Raw genomic sequence first — 12,243 nt, 5'->3', positions numbered from 1 at the left:
GGTGGGGATGTATTACTGTTGATGATGGTTGGCGGGCCATGGTGTTGGTGTGGGTAAACGGGGTGACGGGCAGTCGCGATTGGTGCGTATCGCGCTTGCTGTTAGATCGTAGGTCTGTTGTGGTGGAGGAATGTGTGTAGCTTCGAATCAAGAACTGCACACTTAAATTCGCAAGCTGGCAACCTGTTTGCAACTCTTGATCAAAGCCATCTGATGACGCGGTTTTGACCAATTCGGGGACCCGGACCCCTGTTCCTGGAACGCTCGGAAGCACTAAATTTTCGCGCTTCATTACAGCCTTGCCGTTTGTCGACGTGTCAAACCTGGAACATCGAATGAAGTTGCTGTCTACCAAGAACTCACTGCCGTAGTCGACGGTGCCAGTCCGAATTAGGGCCATCATGTGTAACACAGCCACATATGTTGCGCCGGCTTCCGAGCTGCTTTCACATACGAGCAGTATCGCAACAATAGCGCTGCACACATACTTAACGATGCTTGACAGTGGCGTTCAGGGTCGTTCAATGGCCATTGTGAAACAGAGACGAAACGGGAAGCATCTATCCATATCTCTTCTTCAGCAGTGGCCGAGCCAATAGACTTGTCAAAATCTTTGCAGGAATCGGATTCCATTCATTGGATTTCTGCGCTCTGGTGATAGGCCGGGTCTTCGTTGGTATGTAAACGCTTGCTACGTTACGCTTCTTCACGGAGCAAAATACAGCGCAAGAAAACGCCACGTACATACAACCTTACAAGTCTGCCTTGCATTTAAAAACGTTTGGGAAGTGTCAACAGCTCGAGTAAACAAAGCTGTACCAGTTGCGCTATAGTCACATCCAGCTAAGTCTCTCTCTCTGGCCCACGATTTGCCACTTACATGCATAGGTGTTCGCCTACAGTGGATGTCCGCCCTGTCTAACGAGGACTCCTCCAAATAAGACCTCGACCGCCATCTCATTTAGCAGTCCACCTTGATCGGCATCCGATCCTCATCGCCGGCTAATTGCACTGATGCATGTCACGGAGAAGTTCGTTGCACCGAGTCTATGTCCGATAGCCTTTGCGTGGCGATCATGGCCGTCAAATGATTCAGTGAAGACGCCATTGGCTCTGAGACTTGGACCGAATTCCTGACGCGGTATTTCAGAGACGGGCCATGTTTCCATGCCAATCAGAGTGATCACGCTCTAGTTGGTGTACTTAATTTCATCAGGGCCGACGTCATTGTTGCCGGGTTGTAAGTCATAGACGAAGGATTCGTTTAGCGAGCATGCGGGGGGATCGTTCCGATCTGTGTTGTAGACGCGGGATGGGTTCGGAAGTGTGGAGTTTCATCTAGCGGGACACTGGATGGCCTGAAGTCATCACAAGGAATACACGACCATCGCATCCCTCGTACCCGTATAGTCGATCACCGAGGAGAAGACTAGGCTGGCTGTCCCGGGTAGCCAATACATTATTCTGTGTGACATCAATTCGATCGAGTTTATGGTTCCGACTTGAAGTCGAGATTTACTCCGGCCCTCAGCACAGATTTGATAACATCACGTCTTCAGCACGATTCCAGCTCAGCTTAGCTAACTCGCTCATTTTCATAGTACTCTGGCGTGTTGATAGTGACTTTTAGCTTTTAGTTTGTGTATAAATCTAATTGTCATTCTGTTGCCTGGATCCTCCGAACCAAGGATGTCAAGATTCAAGTTAATCCTTCTAGGCCCGAAGCTTCTTTGCTTTTAAGCAATCAACTGGCGCTACGCTGTGATTGACATAGTTTACGCTGTAGTTGACATGGTTTTGATTGCGTCAGGAAGCAAGAGCTAACCTTGGAAGGATTCAAACACGTACTCAAATGCCTAGTCACTGGTCCCTGGGTAGAGGTAGACTAAGAAAGGATGTAACAAGGATTGATACACGGGCGAGGTCTTAACCGAAGTGATCGCTGCTCCTTCGACTACGCCAGAGGAACCAATGACGCGAAACTTAGGTACTAGTGTCTTAAGTCATAGGTCTTCCGTGCGTGGAGTTTACCAGGTGAGGCAGGTAACACACAATGTAAACCTCATTGATCCTTTCGCACTGCAGTGGAATATATCCCCAACGCTGAGCACCTAACCGCCCATACGGATTCGACGTTTCAGAGTTAGCCGATCGCCAACACGCTTGCGTTTTAGCACCAGGCGGTGCGCGTCTTGTTCCCGTGTGGTGGGGGCCAAGGCGTACAATCTCCCCCGCAAAAGACCCCGTCACTAGGTTTGTAGTCGGAGCATTCACAAGGCGGTCAAGCATTGTTTCGAATGCTTAACTTTTGGACGCATGTCTCGGTCAGCGGGTTGTGGCATGGACATCAGATCGAGACCATTGCTAGTGCGGTAAAATCCATACTCACGTAGTAAAGTGAACACTCGTATAGTGAAGTCAATATTCGTGGGGTAAAGTCGATTTTGGTCGTACAATGGTTTCAACCAGCAAGTAGTGATCAGAATCAATGAAGTTGCCCTTAATCAGCAACCTAAAATGTCCACATAATTTACAGAGCTCAGAAACTCTAAGACTTGTCTGGTAGATCGATATCGTTCTATTGGTGGAATGAAATGGAAGATGCTTCTCGAGTAACTTCGGAGTTCCAGACTGAGGGATGCGGTCAAATCCCTCTTCGACGATCTTCGTGCAACCGACGAGGGATCAGGTTGGATACCCTTGTGACGACCAATTGATCCCTCACGTTGCCGTTCTATCCGTATCTTTCACAATTGGATATCGATGTCACTGCTGATGAGGGACTTGGCTTGAAATGTGTATAAATTCGGCGTGTGTCGCCCACAGCTTCTCCTATCTACCAAGCATCTCACATCCTCTCATCATCTACGAGAATCAAACACAGGATCCTCCTAAAAGATCATTATCCCCATCCAGCCACTATGCGTTTCACCGCCATCCTCGCTGTCCTAGCTGTCACAGCATCTGCAGCCCCTGCGACCTCTGGGAGCCTTGATGCTTTGAAGCGAGAAGTAGCTGCTGGTAAGTACCAATCTTGTGGTCCTATCATTTCTGCACCCAGAAGTGGTACTGTTTACTGTCCACTGTCCCAGCTGACACTAGTCTCTAAACAGCGGCCGACGCTTGCAGGGACCTTGATGCTTACCAAACCTGCACCTCCAGTTGCAGCGCACTCGCTCCAGGCTCTGCCTGCACCATCAACTGCCTCATTGCTTTCTGCGCCTAGCTTCCTGTAGCTGGCTTGAGGCTATAGTGATGCTCCAGGGCCCTGGAGTGAATCACACATGTCGACGGCGGAATGCAGGGGTCAAAGTCTCATGACACATTGGAGTTATCTCCATTTTTCTGGGCCACTCGTCAAGCAGCCCTTTCATGTATTTTTTTAGGGGCACCTGAGGCAGTCAGGAGGTTGGATCGTTCTCGGGGTTCGCGTGGCCTGTCACGTATTGGAGCCCGTAGAGAGGCTAGCCGGTCTTTACTTCTACACAATGACAAAAATGAGTTACTCCGCAGTCAAGTTAGGACCCACCACTATTAGTATAAGTGAGAATCCCGTACCTTTTTTAGACCAGCCAAAGCCGGCCTGCGAGTTCGATCCAGAATGTCCCTCTGCTCCCTAGGGAGCGAAGACAATTCTACCTGAGAAGTCGGCTCAATACGGAAGGGATTATGTGTGTGTTTTGGAGCGCGCTCCGAGTAGTGCGACAGGTAGTCAACGGAGGATCACTTAGACATAAAGTGGTATTCTGGCGGTTACTAGCTTACTTGGACTATGCCCCTACCCGAGAAGATGCTATATGTAGAGCCACAGGCGGAGTTGAGGAGTCGATACTTCATGGGGCGTTCGAGTGCACTTACCGCGTTGAGTGTGGAGGGAACAGAACAACGGAGTCACTGTCGACGAAGCCCAATAATATAGCTGAATTGTTCACTAACACAACATGCACTACTGTTACTGACTTAGATTCAAGTTCTACGTTGCCAATGGCTCACAAGCTTTGTTAAGTTCGTCTTGGTAGCTAGTAAACGCCGTTCACTTGACTAAATCCTGCTGCAATTCTTCTCCGCACCCGGTTTTGCTAACAATCACCACGGTGTTGTTTAAGATGTTACCGTGCACTTAGCTGCAGCTCCATGTTCAGACCGTGTCCTCAAGAAGAGATTTGAATTTGCTAACTATGCTCGGCAGTCGAAGTCTGGTTAATTTTCTTGTGGAATCGTCATGAGGTGTTGATCCACACCCGTTCAAACATAGATTAAGTCAGCTGGCCTGGATTCACCTTAGCCAAGCGGCAGCTACCTGTCACCGACGCCTTGAGCAAGCCTGCAGAATTCAAAGTACACCGTCAGGTGAGTATCGACCTGGAACCTCTTCGTCCTCATATAGTCCATCGTATAGCCTTCTTCAAGCTGCGCATGCATATTGTTATGGATATAGTCCAACAAGACGGTGATAGACGGATTGGGTATTGGCACTTGAACACGGGCCGTAGTCGAGGTGGTGGGGTCTCTAATCCCGCCTAGTGTCGAGCGCCCGCCGTGGCTCGATCGTTTGCCTTGAAGAGTGACTGTCACGGTGGTATAGCGCCTCTGGTCGATGATTTTGTACTCGCCGTCGAGTTGAATGCCTGTAGGGTACTTCAAGTTCAGGCCTTTGACAATGCGTTCGCAGTCACTTTGAAACTGGGCGAAGGCTTCCTTGAACTGTATTCGCTTCTCTTCATTTGATAGAGTACCGTGATTTCCTGAAGTATCGGAACCGCTCGTTGTAGTCCCTTCGCTCGTTGTCGAGCTCATATTCTTGGCTTTGGTACTTTCCTCGGAGAATTCCGCGAGGTGCAAGGAGAAGCGCGGATTCGGAACGGGAAGGTAAGACACCAGGCGAGTCAGGTGTTTAGCGTTATCGATATGATGTTGCGCGTGGCAGGCACGATCTCTACGTGGTGAAAAAGACTCCTGATGCTGCTTATGGCTTTCTTTCACGCGGGTTGCGACTGCCGCTACGTAAAGCCTAGAGAAAAATGTCTCTGACTGTGTAGCCTTGCATGCCGTCATTCATGGGTAATACGTCAAGTTGGAGGATGGTGAGATGTCGATCCGCAGACAGTACTTGAGAAGATTGTATGATAAGTAGACGTACACAGTGTATTGTATGCGGAGGCGAACAAAGCCGTGGACGGGCTTTACATATATGAAAGAATCTGCAGGCGTGATCGCCTACCCCTGGATGCCATCATATCTCCACGGGCGGGCTCCACAACCCGCAAAATTGTCTAGCACCGCCGTCCCTGTAAAATTCAGTAACCATGCTGCAAGATAGACGCGTTGGTGTGAATCCTTTACCGAGGGATGCTTTGTGGTCACATGGCACCCAGTGCTTACGTGTCACCACACGACACTGCAGCAGTAAACCTCGTTACCAGTGGTGGACGTTATGGATAGCATCCTCATAATTCTAGCTTGGTCTTCCCAAACAGGCTTTACTCTGACCAACCCACGATGTTTGCACCGAGAAATTAATCAAATTTCGGAGCTTTCTCGGATTATGATTAACAATTGTCAGACCCACTTCAGATACCTGATCAAATGGCCTCATTACCTTAATGAAGCGTAAAAAAACGTGAGTCTTCTTGCTATCTGCCCTCAAGCAGATCGTCTACAGACGGAGGTGTGCACACGATGTCCGTATAGGGGAAGTGAATACATGCGCTAGCACGAATCAGGAGCCGGAATACGAAACCAAGATAGGGAAGAGGACCCATGATGGCCAATGTGTCACTACGCAATTGCAATTCATTATCTTTTGATCTTTGCCTGCAGGTACCGGCTAGTCAGGCACAGGATCAAACGCCAAATAAGACCAAAGATACCACGTGAATCTCAAGACAACGTGGAACAGGTTGCTAGGCAGTACCGAGAAGAGGGCACACTAACTCAGCCTAGCAGGTATTAGTACCCAACCTTCCAGTCGTCTTGTGACCCGTTCCTACGGTTATTACTGTTCCGGCCCGCACTAGCGGCCAACTGCGTTAGCCAACCAACACACCTTGGTATCTACAGTATAAGAGCAAGCAGATATCATCCTATGAGAGTTGAACTAACAGGGTATACATACATATTTGATCATCCCACCTGAATATTTAGTCAATACACATTCGCGGATCGGGCCTACTGGAAGAGATCCATCCCAAAACGACAAGGAAACGACTGGACGTGACTACATCGTGCGGTCACTACCTTGCCATCCTTGCCACACATTCAAACAGATGCATAAAGAAACACGTCTATAACACGTATCACTGCTACATGGTGGTCAGCAGATCCCCGCCAACGCATCCTCACGTAACGAGTTTGCCATGGATAGTTCCCAATACACATGTAACTACTGCGTCATGTCTAGTACATTCCATCAACCATATGCACAGCCATCTTCCGGTACAGCCTTGGCGCTGCCGCTTCAAATACAACACAAAGATGCACAAGTCCTATTTTACGATGCTAATGTGTCCAAAGCGAAGACCATCAATTGCTCACCCTCACCCAATCAATACATCAACCCTTCCCCTATGCGATAAAGCTTACAGCAGCAGAAGAGGTATATAACGGCGCTGGAAAACGAAAATGCAAACCAAAGCAGTCCTAATCCTCCTCCAACCCAATTTCCCAATCATCTCTCAATATAAACATAGCATCATAACATCATATACAAACACCTCTTTCTCTACGCCCAATTACTTCCAGAATTTGAACTTACTCTTCTTCGGCGGCACAAAGCTCTCCACGCTCTCCCCATCATCGCCCGTGCGATAACTCCTTCCATCTTCACTATCCTCCTCATCGCTATCCGCATACTTCCCTCTGCCTAGATACCTCGCCCCCACGCCCGCGGACCCATTCCTCGCTCCCTGCGCAAAGTACCCGTCGCCGCCAGTGTCGTCTCTTGCCTGCATGTCGCGTCTCGAGTACGGGCTCTCAGGCCCCGCTCCCACGATAGCCGGATGCGGCGGATAGCTATCGCGCTTGGAGCGACTGGATGTGTGCGCAAGGACATGCGCCTCATGCTCGAATCTCTCGCCACGGTGCTGATTAAGGATGCCGCCCATGCTGCGCCTGTTGACCTTGGAGTCTGGATCCTGAGGTTGAGGATAAGATTGCTCCTCTGAGCGTCGCTGCGGTAATTGTGATGAATGGGATGCGTTGGTGTTGGGTAGCCGGGAGGAGCCTGATCGCGACGGAAGAGCGGCGGTTTGCGTCTGAACATTGTTGTAGGTAGCGACGGGAGCGCTGACGTGCCGCTGTCGCTGGGCCGCCACAGACTCCCATGCAGAAGGCGGCGGGGCGCTAGGCGCATGACGTGAGGATCCGATATCTACGCTTTGTCGGCGGTTTTGAGGGTCGCTTGGTGCGGCGCGGCCGAGCGCGGGTCCTGTATCTGTTGGAGTATGAGGGTCAGCATGAGAAGGAGGTTGGAATTGAGAGGAAGCGCGCTTGCGGTTTGTAAAGCCTGGGATGATGATCCTCGGGCCCACTTTGTACCTCTGACGTGCGCGATCCTCCTCATCCATTTCCTCTTCGCTACCGCTCTCGCTCTCCGATCCTTCAGTGTGTGAATATCCGTCATCGCCTACTGTACGACGAGGACGTCGCTTCCCGCCAAAGACTCCAAAAACGCTGCTAATACGAGATTTGCGTCGTTCTTTCTCTTCCTCATTACCGGCTTCAGGGGCGGTATAGTCCAGCGCAGGCACGAGCAGGCGGTAAGGCGTTGTGATCCCGGCAGGATCGTGTTGCGAAACTTCCAAATTGAGACAGATATCGAGGCCGCCCGCCAGGTTAATGGGCTCTCCTTCGCGCCTTACTCCCTTCCTACTCAAAACGCTTGGACGACGATAGAAGCTAGGTGGACCGCCAGGTGAATCGCCAGCAAGCGAAGGACGTTGTGTCGGTACACTATGTGTTGACCCGGGAGCATTGACACTGTCGACCGAAGCTCTTCGCTTGAAGAGTGACGTGAGTGAGTTTCGCCGAGAACGAGGGCGCTCAGGTCGTTCAGGTGAGAACGATGACTGAGGTTGCGTTTGACGGTCATGCGCAGCAGTATTCGCTGGATTGTTGTAGTAGGAAATAGGAGGACCCCGCTCCTGTCGTCTGCCACCAGTTCCACTCAAACGGCGGACCATTTTACCAGGGGTGTAATCCGATAGGGTCCTTGTAAGCCTGGGTCCATCTGCGCCTGGCGATGCAGGTGGCGTATCTGGCGGTGTACTTCCCGGATTGTACGCTCGCAGACTGCACCAGTTTCGACGTTGAAGCAAATGGACATTGTTTCTTTTCTTGCCATCAACATCGTGCGTGAAGAGTGGAATCATGTTTTCTTCTGTGTCCGCATTAAGATGGTGCACTTTGTTACGCTTGTTGATGATGTCCGCCATAATCTCAGGAGGAGGTGTATTGACAATAGCGGAAGAGACGACGTTTGGCATATAGCGATGATCCTTATCCTTCGGAATATTCAGCTTCTTGTTGGAATAGAACTGACCAACAGCAGCCAGGTGAACGTCGCCACCAAGGATAGTAACACGGACTGACTTAGTGCGTGCAATGTGCTGTAACTCGTGTATAAACCAATTGCGCTCATCCTTGTGGTGTTTTGCCGTCCAGTGGTCGTCAAGATCATCGAGGATTTCGACCCCACCATCGAACTTATTCACGAAACCACCTAGAAGACCCATGCGTCCCAGTGCTTTAACGGGGTCCATGAGCCTGCTGGTCAGGATGTTTTCAAGAAAGTTCAATCGAGGATACGCAATGGGAACGCCAAGCAAAACTATCAAGTGCTTGGTCTCGCCTTGAATAATCTCTTCCTCTAGACGATCGAAGATGTTGTCGTATGATTCTTCTGTAATGATCTCGTTTCGTTGGCGCTCAGTGCGGCAGTCAAGGCCCAGGAATGCTACTTCTCTGCCAAGCTGCATGAAAACACTTCGAGATTGCTCTTTGATGTAAGGTCCTGGACGAGCACCAAGAACCCACGAAGGCTCCGTTGCCCGTGTTTCGGTTGGAATAGATTGATGTTGGAAAAGCATGTAGTACTTGAAGGCGACTGCACCAAGTCCTGTGAACACAGGCGTCTCCATGAAATGGTGTGGATAGGAGCCATATCCCTAAAAATGTTATCACTGTGAACTCGAGTTGAAGAAAAGGTACTCACATCGATAATGTCATGATCGTCCCAGATGTTGATCATGGGAATCTGAGAGTTCGCCAGTCCGAAGAGACCTTGAGAGAACCACATTGAATAACGATCCAAATAGAACTGTTCTAGCTCGTTCTGCAGCTCTTCCGAGAAAGGAGTCCGATGTTTTTGCCAGAGATTGTTACTCTCGGTCCATTGTTTGAACAGCGTTGTATCGCGCATCGCAGCATCATTGTAGATTTGATCACCACCGCCAATCATAACATGGAATGGCCGGGTTTGATGGTTGTTCAGCACGTCTCGCCACATGGGATCCGGACCACAAAATTCTTTCGAAACAACGCTTAACGAGAACCCATTGCAGCTGTGGAACATGATGTTCATCGTTTCGCCTCTCGCAGGGACCCAGAAGCCAATGGCAGGTCCACGGTTGATCCTGTACGCGATGCGCGCCTGCTTCGGTCCAAGCTCGACTTCGAGATTGAAGCGCCAGAATGTGACGCCCCTCTCAGCATGTAGCCTCACGGCGGAGATTTCCTTCATCTTGCCTAATTTCTCGCCGTCCCGCTTCTTGATCCGAGATGATTTCTGAGGCCCCGCACTCTGTGGACTCATGGAGCTTCGGAGTTCTGAGAATAGACCCGTTTCACCTTCTTCACGAGAGAGATCAACGTCTACGGGGATATCATCGATAGCTTTGACGTAAAGAGTCTTCCCAGTTCGTGACACCTTCACCTGACCTTCCAGTGGATCAACGTACGCCGGATGCAGGTTGTCTGGATCCACGTCTTCAGGCGGGTGTGGTAGGAGATCCATTGGCTGTGTAAAGAGGCGTAGTGTAGGTGGTCTTTGGTAGGAGGAACCTTCATCGGTAGTCACGATCATCACGCTACCACGCCATATCTCCCGATCTCTGCCCATCCTACTCTTGTCTCGACGAAGGCCCGTGTAGCGGAGAAGTGGTCCACATTTGAGGTATAGGGGCGGATTGAATGTGGTGTGTGTGGTGGGGGGCTCCACATAGCCGTCGTAGGTAGGCTCTGCATAGCTACCAGAACGGCGACTACGAGTCGAGGTACTCTCCTCCCACCAGGCTTTGTTACCATTACCACCAGTGCTGCTGGACCTTTGAGGAGCATCGAGGTTCAGATCTTCCTCTACGAGCATGCCAATTGCGCCGTTCCTCCACTCGTCTAGCATTGGCGGTGGAACGTATCGCCTGTCAGGGTCGTGATCTTGCGAGAAGACATCGCCAATGCTATGATTTCGGGCCTCTGGTGGCTGTGCAGGTGGAATTTCTGTGGCCGAATCGGTAAACCCAACACTTCTTCGATTTGCAGCGGGCGCCGCCGTTGCGCCATGAGGCCGAAGTCGGTCCTCTCTATCCAGAGTGTTCTTCTGGTCAATCTGTTGCTGTTCCATCTCTTTTTGTGCTTCGAAAATCCCGCGACTGTCCCTCTTTTTCTCATGCTTCACTGTGTCCTTCGGAGTAGGAGGGAGATCCTTGGACAACTTTCTGCTGTCATATCGAGCGACACCACCGCCTACGTGTCGCGACGCATTGGGGGCATCTTCAACTCCGTACAGCCCCAGACCAGAAGGTACAGGGGCAGGTTTACGTTCCAGCTTTTCCACGGATTTCTCCAGATTCCTGACTGGTCCCGATCGGTCCCGAAAGCTACCTGATCCTCTAGAGACTCCAACCTCCTTCTCGTTCACACTAGACGTGCGCCCGACGGATCTATCCGCATGAGTGAGACCCTGCTGATGACTCAGTGCAGATGAGACGCGTTGGCCCTTGGACTGAGACGGTACTCGATGTGGTCCAGGTCCCGCGCCGCTTCCTGAGGGATCCCAGGGCTCAGACAAGTCATAGCCATATCCATCTTCAGATTCGCTGAGATCATCCGGTAGCAGGGGAGATTTTGGTTTATTCTGCGCCGGCATGGAGACATGTCGCCTATTGCTCGCCGCGCGGGTGGGAGCTGGCTCCGGCCCTGTCACCGGCCCAGACACATTGCGCTGCTGTTTCGCCGCAGCCTCTCGCTCTCGCTCTCGTACGCGGCGCGCGCGCATCTCCGCCTCGGCCTTCTCTTGCGCTGCCAGCTCCATTTCCAGTATCCTCGCTCTCCTCTCCTCCTTGCTTATGTCATCCAACTTCCCCTCTAGCTTCTGGAGTGGAGACCTGTCCGGCACCGATGGCCTACGGCCCTTCGAATTCTTCCGAGCCACACCTTCGGATGCTCCCGCTAGTGATTGTGGCGGTGAATATGGCGGTGAGCGCAGCTGCTGCAACCGTTCCGCAGCTATCGTGATGTTTGGCTGCTGGCGACTCGCATTCATGTATATCGTCGGTTCTCGAGAGCGCCCAGAGTGAGAGCGATTGGGCGCCCTCGAGCTGCTCTTAGGCGCGTACGGATCCTTGTACGATACTGGTGGTGGTGCTCGGGGAACGTCTGGGGCTGCAGGCAGTGCCTCGCCTGATGCGCCGGTGGTAGGAGGAGGTATATGCTGGCTCTGTCTGCGACGATGCGACGAGGTGCGCGAGACGCCATTGGCACCAGATGGAGCAGCTACAGGTCGAGCGGAATTGCTGGGCATTGCGTTCGAGGTCGCCGGTGCATGTGTAGGCTGGGCTTCGACGGGCCGACGATAGCTGGCCCCCTTCTTCGAGTAGCCATCGGGAAGTGGCTGCTGGGCATTGTTCGCAGTCTGCGAGACATAGGTACCGTTGTTGCCGCGGTTTGCCATGCTGAGGCGCGCCATGCGCTCAGATAGTGAGGGCGGGGAGGAGCAGTCCACAGCAAGGGACAGCGGCAGACGTCGTGCGGATCTGCGGTGGGGTTACACTATTTCACAAATTGCCATCTGCTTTCGATCCAATTGGACTTGAGCTGGATCCGTAGAGACACTAATGGCGTGCCAATGTACAGGTAACGTGTAGGCGACGGGATGCTGCGCAGGGAAGCGCTGGACAAGAGACGCGCAACGGGGACAAACGCAGGAATATCAACAAATCAACTGCACGCGCAACAAACAAAATTGTA

At 51.5% G+C, this 12,243-nt stretch overlaps 1 protein-coding gene across 1 annotated transcript; it reads right to left on the bottom strand.

The window, feature by feature from the left end:
* Window positions 1–6,731: 6,731 nt before the first annotated feature.
* Window positions 6,732–11,947, bottom strand: N0V89_011728 (uncharacterized protein; the record flags this gene model as incomplete). Its single annotated transcript, XM_056220456.1, has 2 exons — window positions 6,732–9,164; window positions 9,212–11,947. The coding sequence occupies 2 exons, from the start codon at window positions 11,945–11,947 to the stop codon at window positions 6,732–6,734; spliced, it is 5,169 nt and encodes a 1,722-aa protein (XP_056065759.1).
* Window positions 11,948–12,243: the final 296 nt, after the last annotated feature.

This window comes from Didymosphaeria variabile (genome assembly GCF_027946475.1).
Source record: "Didymosphaeria variabile strain IMI 356815 chromosome Unknown scaffold_9, whole genome shotgun sequence".
NCBI lineage: Eukaryota > Fungi > Ascomycota > Dothideomycetes > Pleosporales > Didymosphaeriaceae > Didymosphaeria > Didymosphaeria variabile.
Note: the sequence above shows the minus strand (reverse complement) of the source record. Positions and strands in the feature narration are given on the sequence as shown.